Source organism: Strongylocentrotus purpuratus, unplaced genomic scaffold, assembly GCF_000002235.5.
Source record: "Strongylocentrotus purpuratus isolate Spur 01 unplaced genomic scaffold, Spur_5.0 spur5_scaffold_4, whole genome shotgun sequence".
Taxonomy (NCBI): domain Eukaryota; kingdom Metazoa; phylum Echinodermata; class Echinoidea; order Camarodonta; family Strongylocentrotidae; genus Strongylocentrotus; species Strongylocentrotus purpuratus.
Genome location: NW_022145610.1, coordinates 4,401,039 through 4,425,129, shown reverse-complemented (window position 1 = coordinate 4,425,129; position 24,091 = coordinate 4,401,039). Strand labels below are relative to the sequence as shown.

Below are 24,091 nucleotides of genomic sequence, written 5' to 3'. Positions count from 1 at the left end.
CACACACATACAAGACTAGGCCCCAACTCCCAAAGTATTAAACAGCTCGAGAAATAAAAGGAGGAATGAGATGTAGAAAAGGAGGAAACGGAGCATTTGACGAAAGACAACATTAATGTTGTTATCGGAGGCTGGCAAAATCGCCAGAGGCATGCAAATCGGCACTTTAATTTTTATGCAGAAATTCAAGGTGCCCCCAAAAGTTATATATTTCAAAATTTAAATCGTGTGATAATGACAAAAGCTAATGAGGATATACAAAACAAATACAAAATTATCAATTAGTTTAACCATGTTGATAAGTACAGTATGATCAATGTGAAAATATTATTTCAATCCAGAAAGAAGAATTTTTTGATATGGAAAACAATTTCAGTCCCTCTTTGGCAGAAAATGACAATTTGTATTGATTTTTTTCTCTAAAAATCACCCTCCTTCAGTTAAACGGGGACATGAACACCCTTAGAGGAAGGTGGGTGGGGAGGGGATCAGATTTTATCATTATCATTAATATTGTTATCATTACTATTACTATGTATTACTATCGATTTGATAGCTCTTCTATCACAACCAAAAGTCAGAATTACCCATAACAGTTATATATCTAAAATAAGCCACCAATTTTCTGATCACCAATAATTGTTGTCTTGGCAATTACTGTGTGGTATAGCTAGGTCAGCCCGCTGCCACTTTGCCTATATTCATGTATGATTGGTAAGAATTCATATCAAATATTGATCGATCTATCACATAGAATTACTTACAAGAAAAAAAAGTAATGAAGGTCATTGTGATAAGTTTTTATAGTCAAAAGTGACTACCAGGTATCCATTAATTTTCAGAAAGATGAAATATGAGCTAAATGATAGCAATTAATTTCACTAAGTAATGATGTTTAAGAAGGTAAATTATTACCGTTATCTTCACAATTGTCATTTCAATATTAGTTCATTTTGATGACGATAGTAATTATGAGAATAATGAAAAAATAAAAAAAGAATATAACTATTTTTATACTATAATTATTGTCAATATTATTGTTGTTGTAATCATTATAGAGCTAATCGTGGGAAACTTATTGCAAACCGTACATGGCAATCCAAAACAATTAATATTATCAAAATTTGAAGAAAACAGCTGAATCTTTTCCCCCTTCACTATCCATGCTATGCCCACTGGAGAGACAAATATGTACACAACTATATCTGAAAATCAATAATTCACAATTAAATCCAACTCTACGAAAGCATGTATATAATCAAAAGGCTGCAACATTTTTTCGTATTAGGTGCATTATTTGTTCTTTTATTCAAAAGATCTTAGTAATAAATATTTACAAGGTTTTGAAAACATACTCGTAGTAAACATTGTATCAATGTGACAGACAGACATGAACATTTCTCAAAATACTTCTACTGTGTGGGAATCTAGGTTTACATACAAAGAAAACATACCATTGCACAGTGTAAATTGTTACTTTTTTTCTTCTTCTAATGTCATCATATCTGAGTAGAAACATGACACTTTCGCATCAATGTTTGTGCAAATACTAAGAGTAAAAAAAGTGAATATGATCATCTTGACTAATAACGAGATAGACAACTGACTAAACAAGAAACAATTTGGGAAATTGATTATTCATGGGCTTTATGGCACATACAAAAAAAAAAATTGTGCTATAGCAAAGACAAGTAGAGTTTTAAAAACTTTTAATGCAAATTTGAGTTTTGTTGAATGGTGACAGGATCACATTACAAAACAAAACACTTCACAGACAGTGATTATATTGTTTTAATCAACAAAAACTATAACAAATGAACAAATTCAGCAGAAAATTACACTGGTTGAAAAAAAACATGGTCCGCACATGGGTAGCTTGATTCCCATTTCTTTCACCTTTAATGCATCTTGGGTAGCAGAAGTACTGAAATAAAAATGTCATCTGTCCATTGGGCTACAGCCTTAAATGACAGACAGGACATTAGACCGATAGCCCCAAAGAATGACCATGCTGCTATACCCTTAAAGCCACACTGTACTACTTGTAGCTACTTGCTCCCTCTATATAGAAAACTTCCCCAATCGGTACCTGTTGGTCCCCCATGATCCTCTTTTTCTGATGTTAATTGAGAGCTGAGTTAATGAGATAGCAACCTGTCAGTGACCTTGCTGTGTGGTCTACTCCCTTCTGGCTGAACCAGGACAGCCAAGTAGTTGTCAGAAGGCCCATGAGCAAAACAGCCAAGCCCACAAGACTCACATTCCATAAAACCGAAATGTCAGTTTCATGGGCTGTAGTTGACTGTGGGTGTTAAGGGCTGTTGGTCTTCTGGGATGTCCTAATTCTTTTAAATCATTATGACAACATCAAACACATATACGTGTAGTTTATCACATGTAGCTTGAACAATTAATTAGTATTAATCACTATTGCAAACTCAATATTTTCTCATTGTCTTTGAATGATAAAGGCCTTGCAATTAAATGAACAATATACACTCTCGGGCCTCTTGTATAAAAAGTCGCATTTTTAAGCAACTAAAAAAGTCCCAAAAATGCGGTCCTGATTGTTTGCCAATTGAGTTGCCTTCAAACGCAATTTTATTTTCCTGGAAATATGGTTTATCAAATGTATTTTTTTTAAAGCCCCTTGAAACATCTCAAACAAAATCCCTAAAAACCTAAACCTATATCTGTATCATAAATACCTACAATATTCATCTCCACAAAAAATTACAATATCATTTAGAATCTCCTAAAATCTGAAAAAGACTATGTATAACATCTTACTACATAAACACATAAAAATGAATTTTATGATATACATGTACATGTACTGTACATATATATATACACACTCCATTCATAAGAACTTCTTGCTATACTGTGTCTATGTGCGAAGAAATGATGAAATGGGTCGGCACTTGTGTACGGAAGATGTGAATATATCAAACACAAAACATTTACAGTGAGTTTCTACACCAAATATCTACAACCAGATTCACAATCCCACAAATACCAAACACCTGCTTTTCTGCTATACCACCATCCCCTAAGTAGCATATTTACTGAGCAATGATCCCAAATTCTTTTCATTTAATTTAAAAAATGTTTTACAAAGATTCAGTTTGGCAATTTAATAATAATAATAATTTAAGATTTGTATAGCGCACATATCTGCCTATAATGGCACTCAAGGTGCACAAAAAAGATTCACTATTAACATTTCAAATACAAACAATTAAACAAATTAAAGTTAACAAACTAATAATATATCAACAAATCAAAAAAACAAATGCAAATTACAGATTCAGTAAGAAATTGAAATGTTCATGAGAGTTAATCATATTTTTCCTTCATAAGGTAGGTCTTTAGATTCTTGTGGAATAGTTCAATTGTTTTGCTTAGTTTAATGTATGAAGGGAGTGCATTCCACAAACACGGGGCTGCTATTTACAGAGAAAGACCTGTCGCCCCAAGACCGCCTCTTTCGAGCTTCCTGGAACTGGTGGACATTTCCTGAATGCAAACCAAGTCTAGAGGATCTCTTCTCCTCTTTAAAAAAAAAATGATCACAGTAATTGGATTTTCTGGGATTATTTAAAGACTTTTATAACCCTATGATCGTTCACCTTTGATCTCTTACACCATCAAATCTTATCACTTCATCTTGTCATGATCATAGTATGCTCCTACTCATGTACCGGTAGTCTTAATAAATAGGGTGTAATTCTAATTCAAACCTTCATTTTTGACAAGTTCATATAACATGTAGGACATATAATATTTTACAATACCTCCATGAATCAAAATACTAGTATTACAACAAAAAACTAGCACAGCTCTTATGTCCACGGAATTTAAACAAACTAGGAGTACTTTTCTAGATATTAAAGTAAGAAAAAGCTTTGGAAATTATTCTATTCTTTAATGACATTACTCAGTATAAATTCACAGCTGCTTAAAGCATACATCAATTTGGTACTTTCTGAGTTGTAAATTCTATATTTTGGCCTTATTGGCTATCCCACAGAATAGTTTTTTAAAAACCCTTCACCTACCGGTATTTACAATAAATGAATTGTGAATTTTTGTGACCTAAAAAATATTTAATACTTGGCTTACTTTCTCCTCTGAGATGAAGAATACAAAATGCAACATATAGAGCAGCAAAATGAACCTATAACCTTCTTATAGCTATAATATTTCATACAAAATGAAAAGTTCCTTAAAAGTTATTTCATATGAAATCTACTCAACAGGAAATCCGTTTGGAAGGAACAATCTGCTGGCAACTTCTTTTTACTCTACCCAAGAAATAAAATTGTCATCGGGCAATTCCAAGCAAAACAGGGCTTGAACCGTAATAACTTTTTGATTTGTGTGATCATACCACATTCGGTGTCAAACAAAATGTTAACATCAAATTTTTGTAATCCGAATACAATTGAGACATTTTTACTCGCCTGGGCTGAATGCAGAAATTTGCATAATAATTTCCATAATCTCAAAGTCAACAATCGATACAAATTACAACAAACTTCACAGAAGAGAAAATTTTGTACTGATGTTGCTAAAATAGAAGTGATACACAAAGTTCAAACAACATAGGATCCAATAATAGCATTAATTTCTGTTCTCAGTGTTCTGAATAATTATTTACACTTTATTAATTTTTATTAATGACCAAAACAAATTCAGTGTACTTTCAAGTTATTTCCTAAAAAGGCCATTAATTTCTCATGAAAGTTTATACATAAATCAAAGTTACTGTTTACATAATTTTTAAATGAAGAAATATTTAGAATTTAATTATGATGACGATTAATTCTGTCATCTCCTACAAAATAATGTTACCGAATATCATCTGATATTGGATACTTTTTTGTGCAAACAAAAAATGGAAATTTGTATGTTTTTATTCAAATTTGAAATTAGATATAATCTTCCTATGATTGATTTTGATTTTGATATATTTTAGATTTTAGATCTACATGTACATGTTGATCTAGATGATATCATCAAGTAGATTTTTTTTTAATTTTGGAAATCAATAGAATACATATAAGAAATACATGAAACAATGAAATACATACAAAATCTAATAGAACTGAAGATTACTTGTTAAGTGTGATTTCTTAATGCTTGGAATTGCCCCATAGGAATTACATTCATACATCATAATACCTTACCATGCATGTATCCTTAAGTAGCATAACTTAAAATATTTCAGAAAAAAAAAACTTTTCAATTCACATTTGAAGAAATTGTAAATTACGAGAGGGCAGCGACATCAAATCTAAATTCATACAAATCTTCTCTCATATTGTCACAATATTTGCAATACTATGTATTACAGAAACAAACTTTTTGTATCAAGATAAATATTGCTTGAAGGCAATATATTGTATTAAGGCAAAATTCAATATCTTATATTAATTCAACTCGCAATGTTGTGATATTTCAAACATTATTGTCTTATCGTGCAGCCCTAATACTCAATTTATCTCAACAAATATCTACACATGTATGCTAGGTAATTTCACCATAAGAGTTGATTTATTACTCACAAGAGCAATTTCAAATCTGTTCAATTCTGAAATCTACCCTTAAGAAATATTTATACAATCTGATTAAAAACAACATAATCTCTTTGTTTCTACTTCGCAATTTTGTTGTTGTTCTGGAAAGAGAGTCAACAAGGAAGTAAATACAGTGGAAACTCATTATAACGAGGACAATGGGACCATGTAAATTACCTGTTAAATATATCAGAGTTCTTTATGATAAGTTCCACTCTAGTAAAAAGTCAGACATACACACTTACAGAAACAAGACATCTCTGGAATGGGCTAGAAAAATTGTTTGTATACCTCGTCTTAAAACACAATGGACACTGAGATTGCACTCTCCGGATATAAGGCTTCATACACTGCAGAGGGGAAAAAGAGGGAGAGAGAGAGAGAGAGATAAGTGTGTGGGAGGGGGGCAGACAGAGACAGAGGAAGAGTTGAGTGAGAGGAAAGGAGGAGACAGATGGAAAGAGAAGGAAAGAAAAAATGAATAAATGAGGGGGTGAGAGAGAAAGAGATACAATGTTCATTAAAATATAATTTGGTATACCATACAACTATAATGAGTTTTGTCTGGGGCTGTCTTATTTTCAAGATATCTGTTTACAATGACAGTCCTTCTTCCACAAATAATTTTATAATGTTTGATGAAATCTAATATTTATTACAGTTTATCAAGTTGTTTTTTTAAAATAACAATTGTTATATATATTTGCATATTTATGATTCACTGTCAGAAAAATGCTTATTGTATTTCATATTACTATTGTTATCGAAAAACTGTGTACTAATATATGAATGCAGAAGAAAATCTAATCAAATCAAATCAAATCAAACTAGAAATTCTTCAGACATGTCTCTTCAGCCAAGTATCAATAGTGGCCACTTTTACAGTAACAAACTTTATAATGAAATGCAACAATGTAATGTTGTGATGCAACTTATTCAGAGCATGAAACTGATAAATCTAGACCCACATTTTTCAACTGTATTTTTAGTGTCAAATGTCACAGCACCCTTTTATGAAATTAAAGTTTTGCATCACCTATGTTATCCTAAGTGCTTTAATTTCTTTTCCTTCATCATAATGTCTTCAGTGAGCCATAATTTGGTGGACATTTTGACAGTTAATGCCTATACATTGTAGATTACATTGTAATTCTAGCTTTCGCCAATGCCCCCAAATGCCCGGATGTGCGGCTCTTGGATGTAATTTTGTAATGTCCAAATGCCGCTAACAGATTTTGCGATCGTGCAGTGATTTCAAGCTGGTCTTCCCTTCGGAGCAAAAAAAGACACTGAAAATAATTGGGAAATCAGCTATTAGGATCGTTTAAGCCGTACAGAAGAATTGAGGTTTTGAAATAATCAAAGTGAAAAAGAATCAACTACTAAAAATCATTTGCACTGCACGCAGATTGGGAGGATAAGCTAGTTACAAAAACAAAAACAAAAAAAAGGAGAAAAAAAAAATTCACAACAAAATAAATGATAAAGTAGCACAAAACTGTGCAATCGCCCAACCCTGACAAATGCCATAAAAGTTTGGTTCAAACTTTAAGCTAGTTCTTGTCACATTTCTAATGACAGCATTATATTGCTATTATATTGCTACTATGACATTCTTCCAAAGGGAGGTGCTTAATAGGAGACAGACAAAAATTAATGAGATTTTAGTACACAAAAAAAAAGAGATGTTCATGACTACGTCACAACCCACTGACCACACTGCTATTTTGCCATCTAGTGATTTTATATTTCAAACACCCAGAACTTTCTCACTATTGGTTCAATTTATTCAAACTTTGGCCTACTTGTTTCTCTCAATTCTCTCCTTTCTTGCAAATGAAATTATCATAAAGGTAAAGGTTGGATTGCTATTTTAGAAATCAGAGCACTGAATCCATACATCTCTTTCAACCTTCTACAGTGAAGCTTCAAACGAATGCACACAATTAAAGTACAGCTTCACTACTGTCCTTTGGCAAGACATTGATCTACATTTGCCACACTCAACCCAGGTGATGTAAATGGGTACCTGGCAGGAATTAATTCTTTGAAATGCTACAGTTAAAGCCAGAGTAAAAATCTCCAAGTTTGGAAGCGCTTAGTGATTTTAATAAGCGCTTTATAAAAACTGAGTATTATTATTATTATTATTGCCAACTTAAGCCTTGATTACATATGCTGCAAAATCCATGGTTTCCGGCTGAGGCAATATAGAATGTCATGAAAGCATAATATGCTTTACAGTCATCCAAACTTATATAAGTTGGTACGCACAATACCTTTTTGCATGTAGTTAATTTTTTCATCCCCACTTGTCTTTTGATTTCCCCGTTTAAATTATTTATTCTTGCAAAATATTAATGTAATTTGGTAGTGGTGGTTGCTATTTTACCTGACTGCTAAGAAAGCATAAATGCTTGTAAGTAAGCAACCGGACGGCCAACGGCTTTAGAGAGACCTGGTAATAAGGAATAATGCCTTAACCAAAGGGCACTAGCGCATGGACTTGGTTTCGAACCTGGGTCACCGGATTTCGAGACCACTGCTCTACCCACTGAGCTATCACAACCTATTATTTCCCTGATTTGTAAAATTATATGCCAGGCACTGTGTTGTGTATTTTTGCTTCTTCTGTATTGTTGTATTTTGTCATGTGCCTGTAATCTGGTACTAATGTTGATCTTTTAATTATATATCTTCTTCAGGTTGCCAATTCATATGGGTCAATCCCTTTTTCTCTCAGCTACCTGCCAAGCAACTCTTATATTGTTGTACCAATGTATACACATGTATTCTAGTCTTTTCATGTAACGATTTATAGTTCTATGTATCTATATCACTTCTTTAATTGCTTCAGTAAAATAAAATTGAATTGAATACATAATATAGTTATAATACAAAAAACTGCATGGTTTACCATGGCAGGTGAGAATAGTCCTACATGTACATGAGTAGTGCACTCAACCATTCTAGGGAAATTCCCACATTGACCTGCCTTTCTTTTTATTCCATCAAATGATTTGGATTTACCCATTTTGTTTTCTAGGTCAATTAAGAAAAGCCATGGGGAATTAAGGAAAACAGAAGCAGAATAGTAGCAATAGGTGGAATCAATACAAATGTTGTTTTCTCAAGAATTTTCTTGACCTGCCTTTCTTCTTAATCCATCAAATGATTTGGATTTACCCATTTTGTTTTCTAGGTCAATTAAGAAAAGCCATGGGGAATTAAGGAAAATAGAAGCAGAATAGTAGCAATAGGTGGAATCAATACAAATGTTGTTTTCTCAAGAATTTTCTTGACCTGCCTTTCTTCTTAATCCATCAAATGATTTGGATTTACCCATTTTGTTTTCTAGGTCAATTAAGAAAAGCCATGGGGAATTAAGGAAAACAGAAGCAGCATAAAAGCAATTTTTTCCATTTATGTCTATTTATTTATGTCTATTTTGTAATGCATCTACCAGCCTTAGCTTTCACCACTCCTCTGTACTTTCTCATGCAAGCAAGCAAGCGATTCTTCACAGTTTCTTGCAGTCTGTCCCCTCACAATCAAATACATACAGTGAGTAACTCACCTTTGCTATGGTGTATTGACTGCTGTGAGGTTCCGAGGGTGATACCCAATCTCATCAGTAGCCACGTAGCTGGGTGGGGCTCTGGCTAGGGGTCCCCTGGTGGCTGCATCGCTATGCTGGGGGGTGGCGGGGACAGAAGACCGGTGGTAAGTGGTCTTGTTGTGGTCGTCGACCGGGGGTGGGGTGGAGGCATGGTTCTTGACGTGTACGACCTTGGTATCCACGACCTCACAGTCGATCTGCATCATGGAGATGTGATCCTTCGGCGTGTTCCACATAGACTCTACAGACATCAACCAAGTTAAATATGTTCAGCAAAATGTGAGAGAATCATGATCATTCCACTTATACCAAGTTAAAACACTTGTTATTAAGAAATACAGATAAAATATCTAAAATATATTTTCAATGAAATGACCTTTTGACCTATGATTTTAATAATGGAGTGTGTTCCACATTGACTCAGAAATCAAACAGAACTGGACCAGTAACATAGGTAACATGTTTACATGACCTTGTGCCCTTTTATTTTCATGACTCTAATGTATATGATCCCTATATATCATTATTGTCTTATGTGTGTAATTGTTTTATTATATGTTGCACTTTTTAAAATCAATAAAACATACTTTTAAAAATGAGAAAAAAATCTATGTAAATAATATTTACTCAATTTAACAGTAACTTCCTTTTGTCCAATGATAATAATAATAATAATAATAATAATAATATGTCTTGTTTACCCAGGGTAGCTTCATCAGTATTCATACTGTTCTCCCTGAGGGCCCTGCAATCATATTATTGATAATGCAGTTATGACAGTAGTAATCTTATGGGAGAAACATCTTACCATTAGCTGTGACTGTTGGCATGACAAGAGACATCTTAGGTCTGTGGGTGTTGTTGTGAGTGGTGGCAGGCAACAGCAGATGATCCTGAAAATATATGTTGATAAATAGTCAGGGAAATAAAGTCAAATGACGAAGAAAATGAAAGTGTCTGATAGCGTGTCAGATGAACAAGCATCATCCGGAAGCTCCGGGATGATGGTAGGGGCAGAGCGCAGTGAAAGCGACATCTCTCCACTTTACACATTTACTGACTATATCATACGATTTTAATATACTTACCAAGTAAATTAAAGAAAAATTATAAGTGTTTATTATTTTTATAAGTAAATCATATGAAAATGTATCAGACATTTTAAGACAAAACACAGTGGACCGTCTCGTGTACATAATCTATTACATTAAATAACCTCTTCATTATAAAATAAAACAATTTGTTTTAAAGTCATAATGAATGCAACAAATGTCATCAATGATAAACAGTGAAGATGTTATTTGTAAAGCTTTGTGTGTAGCATTTAAATAAGGATCATACACAACTAGGCGTTGTGGCGTGCGCCTGTAATCTTTGTGTGTACACATTTTAATAAGGATCATAATGGTATGGATTTGTTTACATAAATTAATGAACTCGCTAATTCAGAGCATGCTGAGCTAAAAATTGAACAGCAGCAAGTCCACCCAAACATTAAACTGAAATAGCAGAAAAATAAAGAAAGCAAATATCTTCCTAAGGCCGTTAAGTGACAAACCATACACAATTACCATTCCCCAAATAGTATAGACATATCTTATTTGTTTTTTTCTCAAAATTTGTTAACTGAAATTAGATTGTAATTAGTCTAAAAAAATCTCAGCTCATTAAGCTTGTTCTGATAGATAATATCACATTCTTTTTCTAAACACTTTTGACATTTAAAAAAAAATGGGTCAAGGAATCTGAAATGTCTTGGAGATTGTTTTCCATTTACTGGCTGTAAAAATATGAACACATCAATAAATGGATGACTAATTACATTTTTCCAGGGAAAACTGGAGTACTCCAAAGAAAATTGTCAAGAAAGTCCATCATAAATGTTGAATTGATTTATTATATAGATTTTCTTCAACATTTGTGAAATTTTTGACAAGTTGAGATCAGCTTAAAAGAATTTAAATTTGAATTTCTTAATTCAGTTTCCAAAAATAGAAATTGAAGATTGTGTTGTTTCGTTGTAGAACAAACATGTATAAAAACATGCAATCCATATTATATCTTGAGCACAGCCACAAGAGAGAAGAAAATTGACTATATCACAATCAACTGAGCGTATTTCATATTCACATAAAAGATAGAAGGTAACATAGATTCAAACCAAATTGGCATATGTTCTTTTTCTTTCCAACATTCTTCCATGTTTTTTAGATTTTTCTTAATCGTACAATTCAACCGATAAAAAGGTGAATTCCGTATATTTTCTAGGATTTGTATGGTTTATTCAATCATTGTCATTATTAGAGCCTTAAAATACATATAAAACATAGGAAGAGGGTAAGTATTCTTCTTAAAAAAATAGTTTTCAATTCAACATAATGAGAATAATTACATTGCTGAAAGACACCACGTAGAACGTATCATCCCTCCTATTAAGTGCCTCCAGCAGATTGTCGTACGTCCTCTGGAAAAAGTGATCATAGAGTTGTAGCGCCCTCTCATCTGACTCCACATGAAGCGCTGGACCAGAACGGAAGCGTCTGTATTGGGGCTGACCGCGCTTTTTCTTTTTCTTCTGAAATGCGGAAAATAGAGAAGAAAAAAAAGACTGGCAAATTAAGAAATTTGGGGGGTACGTGGGGGATATCAGTAAAGAAACAGGTATAAAAATTTGGGTTGACAAAATTAAAATATATGTATCACCCAAACAAAGTAACTGCTTTTTTCCCTCCTAGGCCTCGAATTAGCTGCAGCCATCAATGCCCCTCCAATTGTAACTTGTACTAAAGACCGTAAAAAATGCCCCTTTCCAATTTGGCCGTAGCACCCCTTTCCCCCAAAGGATGATTTTTTTTTTCACTGTGCCCATTTCCCTCGCTCCAAACTCTATGGAGTATGTAACATTTCCTTTGCTTTGACCTTGGACATAGACTTAGGCGAACAAGAATAATCACTATTATTGCCCACTTCACTTAACCCTTACTGTACTGGGCTATTTCGAGCACTCTCTGACGGGGGGGGGGGGCCTGGGAGGCCCCCCCCCCCCTATGATCTCGGCCATTGAATGTCCGATGAACGCGAAAATTTGCATGTTTGTAGATATTTACGTAAGGAACAAGATGGTATCATTAGTTTTTTCCTAATATGCAAATTTTTGTCGTTATAGCCTAATTAATTATGCAAAAAGCTAATTTTATGAATATTACAGAAAACTCTACATATTTGTCCGTAGACTTGTAAAGAATCTTGAAAATGTATTGAATAAATTTTTCCTTTAACTCAAATTCATGAGGTTTCATTATTTTTATGATTTTTGAAAATGCATAGGTTAATTTGCATAAATTATGAATACGCATTCATGAATATCAAATCTGGAAATATATATAGGGAACTAGAATCATTACAAAAATTGTCAGACTTCACTTTTTTAATGTTAATTGAAACCCATTATTCAAATGAAACTTCTTTTCTAACACAAAATAGTTATTTGATGTAATTATTAATGATAATTTATGCAAATTTGATGCGATTTTCAACTATTTATTTTCTTATGTATTTTATTGTTTTTTATTTCTTATTATATCTATTGTTTTATTTCTGATGTATTCTTTTGTTCTGAAATACATCAAGTTACTTTGAGAAACATATAAAAGCAATTTGATATCAATTCATATCTTCACATTTCTGCTTGTACATGAATATATGCAATTATAGCACTTTTTTTATGACATGCGCATACTAATTGTTATGTAACACCTTACAGGTATATCCGATTTTGACGAAAATGGTATCAAAATGTGCGTAAGACTTGAGGGAAAAAAGTCATAAAATGACAATTCAAAATTTCGAGCGGTTGCGGCGCGATCTCCAAAAATGTCGAGGGGGGGGGCCTCCCAGGCCCCCCCCCCCCCCCCCAGTACAGTAAGGGTTAATTTTTGAAACAGGAAAACTAATAAGGGCAAGAGAGGACAGTACCCCCCCCCCCCCTTAAATTGGTGCCTGCCCACCCATGTGCTTTGACCAACTAATACCTTCTTTCGTAGTTCTTCTACTTTCTTGGACTTCTTCTGCTCTACAGTTTGTTTTTTAGCCCAGAACTGAAGGACATCTGTCAGCCTGTCATAAGAAATGAAAAATGAAAAGAAAGCAAAATAAATGATTGGTTGATTAATATGCCATTACTACTAATAAAAAAAATGTAGATTTGCATTCGCTAAGGTATTTGGCAAAGCTACCTGATCAAAATGCATGTGAGCATGTCAATTTAAGCCAGTCGCATATATTGAATAAAAAATCCCACCTTATCTTTATAGATTTACATGTGTTCATCCTCTGAACAAGTTGATCTCTGTAAGATGTTCCTACATCATCATCATAATTATCATAGTCATCATCAATCAATTTATCATGATCATCATGTTCATCACCTTGTCCATAATCTTCATTATCATCTTCATTGTCATTAAAAAAATTAACATTTTAAGACAGAGCACCTCATACTTGTTCAATACTATACATGTATCGTTTCAATTCAATTCACCTGATGGTGTCTGTAATATTCATCTGATGGGGGCAAGACGTGTTGCCCTGAGGCAGCAGATAGCGAATCTCCTTCATGGTTGCTATGGCAACTTCTGAAGCCGACTGGTTGGCGATGCTCTCCCACAGATGAACATCTTCCATGATGTCGTGTATGGAGGCGTGTCTGAGAATGGCTGGATTTGATTGGCTGTAGAGCTTTGAGGCATTCTCATTGGTTGATTCTGAGAAGCTAAGTAGCGCACGACCCGCATGACTACCCGTCTGAAAGTCGGAGGCTACACCGCCATTTTGATTGAAGAGGCTAGATGGGAGAAAGTGATCACAGCTTGTTTACTCCACCACAAATGGAAAAAGATGAAAGTATTCAATGCTACATAACAGGTATGAGACAGAGAAAATCTGAGAAAAAGAGGAACACTGTGCGGGGGGTCGAACCAACGCGACAAGGGTGTCATTAGCTTAACTCTGCAAGTCCACTATCAACGAGAATCGGGATTTGGAATGCACAGTCAATGATGAACAAACCAACGTTCGTTGGTGTCTCCTTAGATCAAGATTAATGTATCTTGATCTAAGGAGTAGTTGCTACAACCGGCGGTATCAGACAAACCAACGGAAGTCTGTGACTTTGTTATATCTATATGATATTATATGATTTCCTTGCTATCACGGAAGCTTGGTTATTGGGCGATCATCGACACTGTCCAACCATCGCAACAATTCAGAATACCCTTCAGGACTACCGCCTGTTCAAATTACAGCAAAAGGAAAGAAGGGAGGCGGAATATGTGTCCTTCTGCGTGATCAGTACATCTGCGAATCCAGACTGCATCATTTGAGTGTTTGGAGGTAACAGTCAAATCCACTGGCCAGGAAACCCTGTCAATGGTTGTCATCTACAGGCCACCAGGCACACAGAAGTGCCTCCCCTCAAATAGCTTTTCATCAGAATTTTCACAACTTCTTGAAACAGTCAACTTGTTGACAAGCCATGTTGATATCTGCGGTGATTTCAACATCCACATGAAAGACCCTACAAAGATGAATCTCAAACGTCTATGAAAAACAAAGTGCAATGGTTAAAACCAGATATTTGTTTTTCCAAAGCTTCCAATTAAATGGAAGATTACAAATTATAATTTTATACCACATTACGATAAAGGAAGCTTCAAAAGTGTATCTATCAACAACAAAAATACAAAAAAATGAACAGATGTTTTGTATATGTGTAAACATCAAACTCGCCAGAGAATAGGTTGCACAATTGACATGATTTTAAGCTTTACTGATTTCAATTCATATTACCTCAACGGAGAAAGGTTGAATCCAATGATTAGAACTATTCCTAGTAGATAGGTAGCTGTCCTACCAGGCGACGACAAAAGAGACGAATGCATTTTCTTAAGAGTTGTATTCTGTGAAAAGGCAGGTAACAAGAAGAAAAGCAGAGATAGTCATAAAGCAGGGCTTGGCAAATAAATTACAGTGTAGAGGGCAAGTTGTCTGATTGGGACCTGGGGGGTGTTTCATGAAGATCCTAAATTGAATTACCTCTAAGTTGGAGCTGTTAGCATCTTTGAAAATATTTTTGTAAAAGTTATTTTAAAAGGCATAAAATGTTGCTTCAAATCAATCACATTTTCTATTATCAAGGAGATTTCATGTTCTTGACTTGGAATTTATGAAAAGTCTAAAATATTTGAATTTTTGCTTTTTAATATAAATTATTTTAAGGCTACAAATGGCTCTCCATAATGTATAAGTCCAACTTAGAGTTAAGTTCGACTTCAAAGGATCTTTGTGAAACACCCCCCAGAAGGGTGAGCTAATGCCCTTCTGGCTTTGAAGATACCAAATTTACTTCTTGACTTCAGAATTCTCTGTCGGTTTTAACAATCGTTGCATGAATACACACAAGGACCCCCTGGTTTTAAAAAGAATCTCATGAAAATACACAACTACCATTACAGAAAACAAAGAGTGGAAACACAATTTCCGGAAGAGAAATATGGTTGAATTATAAGCAACTTCTATATCATAACGCAAAAATCAGATATTTCTCTTGGACTTCTCTCCAAAAGTTGTTCTTTTCTCAACCAATTTTCACCAACTGGGTTCTAAGGTAGCTAAAGAGTATGTCTTGCAAAAAATCTATAATAGAGAAAATTTGTAACTTACATGTACAACAGAGAAATTTACAATGTACAGTAATCAAAGAGAAAATTATTTCTGAATTAAAAAACAACAACATAGGAATTATCATCCTTGTTTTATGATTCAGATTTGATCAAAGTGTAGAAGTTAGAATGAGAGTAATAATACTATTGCAATATGAGATTTGTAAGGTGCTAAATCCACATACATAATATGGTTAGAATAAATGGATAAAGGTCATTACAATACATATTTAAAAAAACGTTTCCAACAGCTATTGAAAATCATAAAATTAACTCTTGAAGGGCATCTTTCCTGTCAACAAGCTCAACCTAATCAAAGATTTGAATTCAAAACCTACCAAATCAAGACAAGGTTCCTTAGATTTCCGGTTTCTGATTTACTTCTAATTGACTTTGATAAGCCCCCCCCCCCCCCCCCCCCTCCCCCGTCAAATATGAATCATTACAAAAAAACAGAAGCAATCACTTGAGTGATCTACAGTTGTACGCCTGGTTTGAAATAGCAAAATTCATCTTATAGCTAGTATACCAAAGCCATATTGTTGACCAACAGGTGATGATTTTTTTTCTTTCTAGTCTGTATGTCGCATATCAAAATGTCAAGACACAGAAATTTGAACAAGAATCTGGGTCCACTTTGAATGTGAGCCAATACAGGTAACTGACAAGCCATGAATAAATGAAGATAAGTCTTTAAATCAAGATAGTTCCAAGAACTTGTCTCAGGATTATTACCCCTAGACAATTACCCCCCCCCCCCCCCCCCAGAAAATTGCCCCCCTAAACAATCCCTTGAAGACAACCACTCCCCGAGACCCATAACCCCCAGGAAAACTACCCCATGTAAAATTAACCCGAGGACCATCACCCCCACCCCTGAAAAAATTAGCCCCCCCCCCCCTTTTCATTAAAGGCATCGTTTAACAATGTTAAAATTGAGATGCATGGCCCTACGTGTTATCAGTGTCTGTGATATGGTGTAATATTGAAGCCCTAAAATAATTCAAAATGATCAAGAAGTGCCTCTAAAAAGTAAAAATCTTTGAGTGACCGGTTTTACCATACTGATTTTCCCCAATAGACTATAGTGTTATGAAAACTGTTAGGAAAATGCACAAATTGATTTCGATTTCCAATCATAAATATCTTTATAATCCGACAGGCGGTTGGCTTGTAAAAGACATGGGGTTCCTGACTGACCTAAAGGTTTACAATTATTTTTGCAGCATGAGCTAAATCCAGGAGTTTGAGACAAAGTTACCCTTTAAAGCGAAAGTACACAGGGAATGGGGGGGGGGGGGGTATTTGTCCAGCTGGTTATTGGCTGGGGGTTGAATGTCCAGGGGGTAATTGTCCTAAAACCCGAAGTACTAAATACCCCACAAGAAATATTTCTTCTTTTCTCTTTTGAACAGTGATATCAAAGCGTTTTTTATCACAATCCCCCTAAGTTACGTAGAGAACAACTGTCGCCGAAGCTTGTGTCAAACAACCAATAGCTTACCTCCTTTACCAAAGTTTCCATCTTACTTCTAAGGGAATGGTTTTCTGATCTCAACCTCCGAATTTCTTTCTCCAAGATCTGTGCCTTGCATTCCAACTCTTGTACATACTGAAAGAAAATATATGAAGAGAGAAAGAATGAGAGAGCGAGAACATGTGTAAGAGAAAAGAAGATGGGAGGCAGTGCAAGAGAAAGTGAGAGAAAAAGAGAAGGAGGGGAGAGACAGAGAAAGAGAGAGAGAGAGAGAGAGAGAGAGAGAAAGAATGAGAGAGTGAGAACATGTGTAAGAGAAAAGAAGATGGGAGGCAGTGCAAGAGAAAGTGAGAGAAAAAGAGAAGGAGAGGAGAGACAGAGAAGGAGAGGAGAGACAGAGAAAGAGAGAGAGAAAGAATGAGAGAGTGAGAACATGTGTAAGAGAAAGAGATGCACAGGAAAATGTACATAAACATGTTAATACATGAGTAAGGATTTCAAGAGACACATGGTGACATGAAGAGACAGAGTAAAAGAGATAATAGGAGACATGTGGTTGGATGGAATGATTATTAAGAGCACAGATTAGTGCAAAAACAGTTTAAAAACAATTATTAAAGAAATCAACTTAAGAAAATTAGAACATAAAATTTCAATACAATGGTCTCATATGAAATAAACTAGCAATTTTTAAAATTCAAGTTTGATCGTAATCCATTACAGGTTTCACAGAATATTGTGATTACAAGTTTTTTTTTTCATAACGCGTCACAAAAAATTAACCTCTTCTTGCCCACCGCTGAGGTAGCACTCTCCCCCGAACAAAAAGGGCCAACACTTCCGAGGCTAATTTGCATTCTAATTGGCATTAGAGTGGCATTTATGAAAAAGATAAGTAAAGCAAAATAAAGTACAAGTACCCATCCGCGCCCACAGGCATTTGCACTAGTTTGCAAGGGCGAAATGCAGGTTTTCTGTAAAAACCCGCGGGTAACCAGCGCGCATATGGGTACTTGACCCTCGATCTCTACTGTAGTTAAACGCTATCAGCCACTATTGTTAAAATTGGCTGATTGGTGTATATTGTTTTAGTTTTTTGCAAATACTTTGATCCCAATAACAACACGTTTTACATTATTAAACCTTGGGGCTCTGATATGCAGTGAAACTGTATTTCTTTATTAGAAGTATTGCAACATGTACATGTGCTTTATTAGAAAACATCCATTGGTAAAACCCAACCCCTTTGCCACATTAACAAATGACACTGTTAAATGTCTTTAAAAATTGCAGATGCAAAAGTAACTAGATGGAACTTCGACTGCGCGAAGTTGAAAATGATGCCTCCGTCATAGAACAATTTTCCAAACCAAAGCAGAAGAAATTTTTTTTAAATTCAAGTTCAATTGTAATCCATTAACATGTTCTCAGAATATCGTGATTACAAGCAATTTCTCATATACATATAAGACCCTTTGATCTTTGACCTCATGACCCTAAAATCTACTCAGTTCATTGGCTCTGCAAGATGTCCTGAGTTAAATAGTAATCCATCAGTCAGTTCTAATGAGAATGCGTTCACAAGCTATTTTTGCATACATAATGAGCCCATGACCTTTGACCTTTGACCTTATGAACCAAGAATCTACTCAGTTTATTGGCTCTGCAAGATACATAAATGAAGTTTGGCAGGAATCCATCAATCTGTTCTAATGATTGTACGATCACAAGCTATTTTTTGCATACATAATGTGCCCTGTGACCTTTGACCTCGTGACCCCAAAATCTAATCAGTTCATCGGCTCTGCAGGTAACATACACGACCTAAGTTTGGAAGAAATCCATCAATCGGTTCTTGAGATAACGCGATCACAAGCTGTTTTTGCATACATAATGAGCCCTGTGACCTTTGGCCTTTGACCTGGTGATCCCAAAATCTAATCAGTTCATTGGCTCTGCAAGATACATACATGACCAAAGTTTGGCAGGAATACATCAATCGGTTCTTCAGATAACGCGATCACGAGAACGGGACGTACGTACGTACGGACGGACAGACGTACGGACGGACAACCCGAAAACATAATGCCTCCGGCTACTTCGTAACGGAGGCATAAAAACTGTTTTACATATAAATGAATGGCTAGAGGGATGAGAGAAGAGTATATCAAGCACACCCCCTCCCTCCCAATTTAACCCTTACTGTACTGGGCTATTTTGAGCACCTCCTGACTGAGGCGGGGGGGGGGGCCTTGGAGGCCCCCCCCCCCCATGATCTCGGCCGTCGGATGTCTGATGAACACGAAAATTTGCATGTTTGTAGATATTTACGTAACGAACAAGATGGTGTAATTAGTTTTTTGCGAGTATGCAATTTTTTGTCGTTATAGCCTAATTAATTATGCAAAATGCTAATTTTATGCATTTTACAGAAAACGTGTCAAACTCCTCTTTTTGAATGTTGAAACTCATTATTCATATGAAACTTCTTTTCTAACACAAAATATTTATTTTGATGTAATTAATAATGATAATTTATGCAAATTTGATGCGATTTTCAAATATTTATTTTCTTATGTATTTTATTGTTTTTTTATTTCTTATTATATCTATTGTTTTTATTTCTTATGTATTCTTTTGTTCTGGAATACATCAAGTTACTTTGAGAAACATATAAAAGCAATTCGATATAACTTCATATCACCCACTTAGGAAGGAATACATCTAAACCTGTATTCACATTTCTGCTTGTACATGAATATATGCAATTCTCGCTACCCCAAATAGCGATTCTGCCGAGATCCGGGGAAAATCCTGAAAACGCGCATTGCATTATGGGATAGCTTTTCGACATTACAGCTTCCTGTGCAGGCGCTATATTACTAGGCGCGATAGCGCAAACGTAAAACGCCGTCGCCACACAACGTGTATGCACCGAATATGTCGTCTGCTCGGTCTTGTTTTTTTTTCGCAAATATTTCAACGTTTATTTGAACATTTCATTCGTTGTTTTTTGCGTCTTTTGACATCAGTGACGATGGTTTTCTTTTGTGAGGCTGCACAGTGCTGGGCTCATGATTCCAAGCGTAAGAACCCTGATTATAGCGTGCGTGAAAACTCTGCACAGCGAACACAGGCGCTAGCGCCAGCGGGATGGGACTCTATACCGGAAGTTGTAGTGACGACCCGAGAGAGTGAAAATTACCTCGTCTCGCGAATTTCGAGATTTTCGTACCTATTTAGGGTAGCGAGAATTATAGCATATTTTTGATGACATGCGCATACTAATTGTTATGTAACACCTCACAGGTATATCCGATTGCGACGAAAATGGTGTCAAAACGTGCGTAAGACTTGAGGGGAAAAAGTCATGAAACGACAATTCCCAATTTCAAGCGGTTGCGGCGCAATCTCCGAAAATGTCGAGTACAGTAAGGGTTAAGGTTCACTCTAAAAAAAAAAAGAATTAAAAAGCTGATGTTGATTCTTACCTCCTTTTTCTTCTTCCTTGATAAGCACGCAGACTCTCTATTTTTTATCATTCTTTGCTGCCTCTTCCATGCTTTTACCTGAAATGAAATAACAAAGTTCACTAGCAGTATGGAGACATATTAAAAACAAGATGAATGCGACTACATCTCCAACATGCCTCAGCCCTTATGTATATTCATTGATCAATGATCCTGTGACAGTATCTGATCACACAAACTCAAACTCTTTTCATTTCTTTTCACGCTAACACATATATACACTTGAATCTAGTTTAGCCAATATTTGGTTCAATCTTTATTAAGTTATAACAGTAAAAAGACAGTTTCTGTGAATTTTAGCACTTTCTAGACCCTGTAATCTTCCACCTTTGGCCCTTACACAAGTTCAAATGAGCTGCATGCTCATACATACATATACTTCATCCAAGTTCGTTATGAATAATTTCCCATTATTATTATCATCATCATAGCTAATCCCTATGACTTACATCAACATTAGGAGGGCAAGGCTGAGTGACTACTTGTACAGGTTGTGTGGGTGATGGAATGTTGTTGTGAGCGGATACCGGTATAATCTTGGCCTGTTTGGCTAGTGGAGGGGCACACGAACCACGCCCTGTTGCTAACGGCGATGGCGAACTCTGTTTGACAATGATTGTTGGTCTCACAGCTGCTTTAGGGGAAGAAACCATAAATACAATTTTCATCAAAGACATGTGGCTAAAAAGAACAAAATAATGTAAATACATGTCGCTGCAATCAAGCCAAGTGACAAATTGAGAACTTGTAAAGACACATTTAAAGACTGACAGAACCATTATAACCTTCCTTTCATAGTTTGTTTAATACAGAACAAGATACTCATAACAGGGCAATATAGAAACTCAATAGTATCATACGCTTGGGTCAACTTTGGTAGAGAATCTGTAAATCAGAAAAAAAGGTCAAATATTCTTATTAGAAGTGGGTGGATAGCATGATACGTACAATACCACGGGACTAAAAAAAGTAATTTTTTTTTATGACAAGTGGATTTAATAGAATATACAAAAGAGGCTTACCTAGAACAGAGATTTAAAAAAAATTCTTCTATTGTTATCATTATTTTCACATTTACAAGCACATCTTTACATCTAAGATTCTACAGGCGCAGGTTAGCACCAAATGCATATTTGTTTATTGTTGTTACATTTTACTGCCTTACTTGACAGGGATCATATACAAAAAAATAGAGGTAGAAAGAAGGAGGGAGAGAGAGAGAGGAGGAGAGAGAAAGCAAGAAAAGTCAAGAGGGCAAGAGAAGACGGCGTGACATGGTGAGAGGTGAGAGAGGAGGAAAGGAGAGTGAACCAAATATTTAAATGTTATGAGATCATTACCTGGTATTTGTTTAATAGTAACTGTTGGCTTAGTAGGTGAGTGAATGGATGTTTTTGTAGCCACCGGTTCCAGCTTTGGAGCCAGGGGTAACTTGATGGCACCATTGGTAGGCTTGGGGGCAATGGCGACGCCCTTCTTGGCACCATTGATGACCCCACTGGCGAGGGACTTGGTGACTTTGTTTGGCAAGTTTCCATTGGCGATAGTGAAGAAAGTGTGCTGCCCACCAATGGGTGGGGATGGGGAGTCTGTGCTGGAATCACGGAGTGGGGTAAGGGGTGGGGATTCCAGCTTGATGTGGACATGGGCTTGGTTACCATTCTGTAAAGTCTGAAACAATTATAAAAATAATAATGATAATAATAATAATAATATTCCGTGTTTATATAGTGCTCAATACATCGATCCAACGATGTGCCTAAGCGCTTTACAGATATATTATTACCCCGGTCATCGGATTCAGGCTTACCCGCACACAATGTTTGCACATTTTCCACTCCCTGGGAGCATTCAAGCCAGTCGCAATTTTACAAGCGCACACTTGCTCGTCTAACCACATAAACTTTCGCATCCTATCGGGTACCCATTTAACACCTGGGTGGAGAGTAGCAAGTGCAGGTAAATATCTTGTTAATGGATATTAGTGCCGTGTCGGGATTCGAACCCTTGACCTTCGCATCTCCAGTCAAGCGCCTTAAACAACCATAACAGTGCAATGGAGTGATTTTTCCCCAAAGATAGATTTCAAGATTTCAAGATTTCAAGATTTCAAGATTTCAAATTTATTCATGTTTCCAACAAAACATTACAAAACAATTATAAGCATTTAAAACAAATTTAAGAAATACATGTTGGAAACAGAGGGGTCCACTAAAATATAAACAAATATGCCAACTATACTACTTGGGTTTAAGCTACGCTTTATATTAATCTACTCGAATATAATATCAATTTGATTAATTGACTAAAAAACACTTTATTTGTGAGACATTCTAGAGCAAGCAGCATGCCATGAGCATCCAGAAGAGGCAAATACAGGCACTATACAAGAAGCTGTCATCATAATCATATACATGTAAGGTCAGATCCATCACCAGCAACAACTTGTTTTTAAAGAGGGGGGGGGGTGTTAAAAGGTACATGCCCTATATTTTTGCAAAGTCTTACATGTAACCTCAACACCTGCAAATTCCTGCTACTTATTGTAAAGAATTTGGAGCACAAGCTAAGCATACTAATACCATCATTATTATCAAATAATGAAAATAAAGTCATAGTATCATTTACAAATAGAAACTATTTTGAATTCACTAGAAATTAATCTTATAGTAGAAATATTAAGATAATTGAATGTACAGAGTGTTAAGTGCATGTTAACACATGAAGTTCATTTCTTGGCCTACATTATGATTACTATTTCATAATTTTATAACATTTTATTTTTTTAAAATTTATTTTGTGTATATTACCTGCGAAGCTTGGCTAGATTCACTGGAGGAGTCTGACGAATCTGATGACGGAGGAGGTGAAAGGGGCTCATTCTTAATCGTAAAACTGGTAGCTGTCACGAAAAGAGAGAGAGAGGGAAAGAGACAGACAGTGATGAGAAGAACGATTTATAACTAGTTCAAAACGACTGACAACATTAATGCTTCAGGCAAACTTTGGTTGGCGTAGGCATAAAAGTAGAGTGGGAAAAGGGATATTTTTAGTTTAAATGAAGAACAAACCAATTTGTGGTTCCTCAATGCTACTGTATGAAACAAACTATTACAAGGGAACTGATAAATTAATAATTTACTACAATGTACATATTTACACTG

At 35.4% G+C, this 24,091-nt stretch overlaps 1 protein-coding gene across 2 annotated transcripts in view; it reads right to left on the bottom strand.

The window, feature by feature from the left end:
* Window positions 1-1,284: 1,284 nt before the first annotated feature.
* The window catches only part of LOC589006 (cyclic AMP-dependent transcription factor ATF-6 beta), a 33,234-nt gene continuing 10,427 nt past the window's right edge, over window positions 1,285-24,091 (bottom strand). Inside the window, exons 4-15 of one of the 2 annotated variants that reach the window (XM_011668685.2) lie at window positions 23,738-23,829; window positions 22,268-22,598; window positions 21,377-21,561; window positions 20,889-20,966; window positions 17,425-17,532; window positions 15,049-15,158; window positions 13,742-14,044; window positions 13,233-13,317; window positions 11,594-11,776; window positions 10,010-10,094; window positions 9,160-9,442; window positions 1,285-5,932 (exon numbers count right to left, since the gene is read on the bottom strand). In XM_011668685.2, coding sequence (XP_011666987.1) covers window positions 9,165-9,442; window positions 10,010-10,094; window positions 11,594-11,776; window positions 13,233-13,317; window positions 13,742-14,044; window positions 15,049-15,158; window positions 17,425-17,532; window positions 20,889-20,966; window positions 21,377-21,561; window positions 22,268-22,598; window positions 23,738-23,829 — 1,838 coding nt within the window. In that variant the 3' untranslated portion in view covers window positions 1,285-5,932; window positions 9,160-9,164. The remainder of the gene's footprint in view (window positions 5,933-9,159; window positions 9,443-10,009; window positions 10,095-11,593; window positions 11,777-13,232; window positions 13,318-13,741; window positions 14,045-15,048; window positions 15,159-17,424; window positions 17,533-20,888; window positions 20,967-21,376; window positions 21,562-22,267; window positions 22,599-23,737; window positions 23,830-24,091) is intronic. The other variant, XM_788664.4, reaches the window with a different exon arrangement.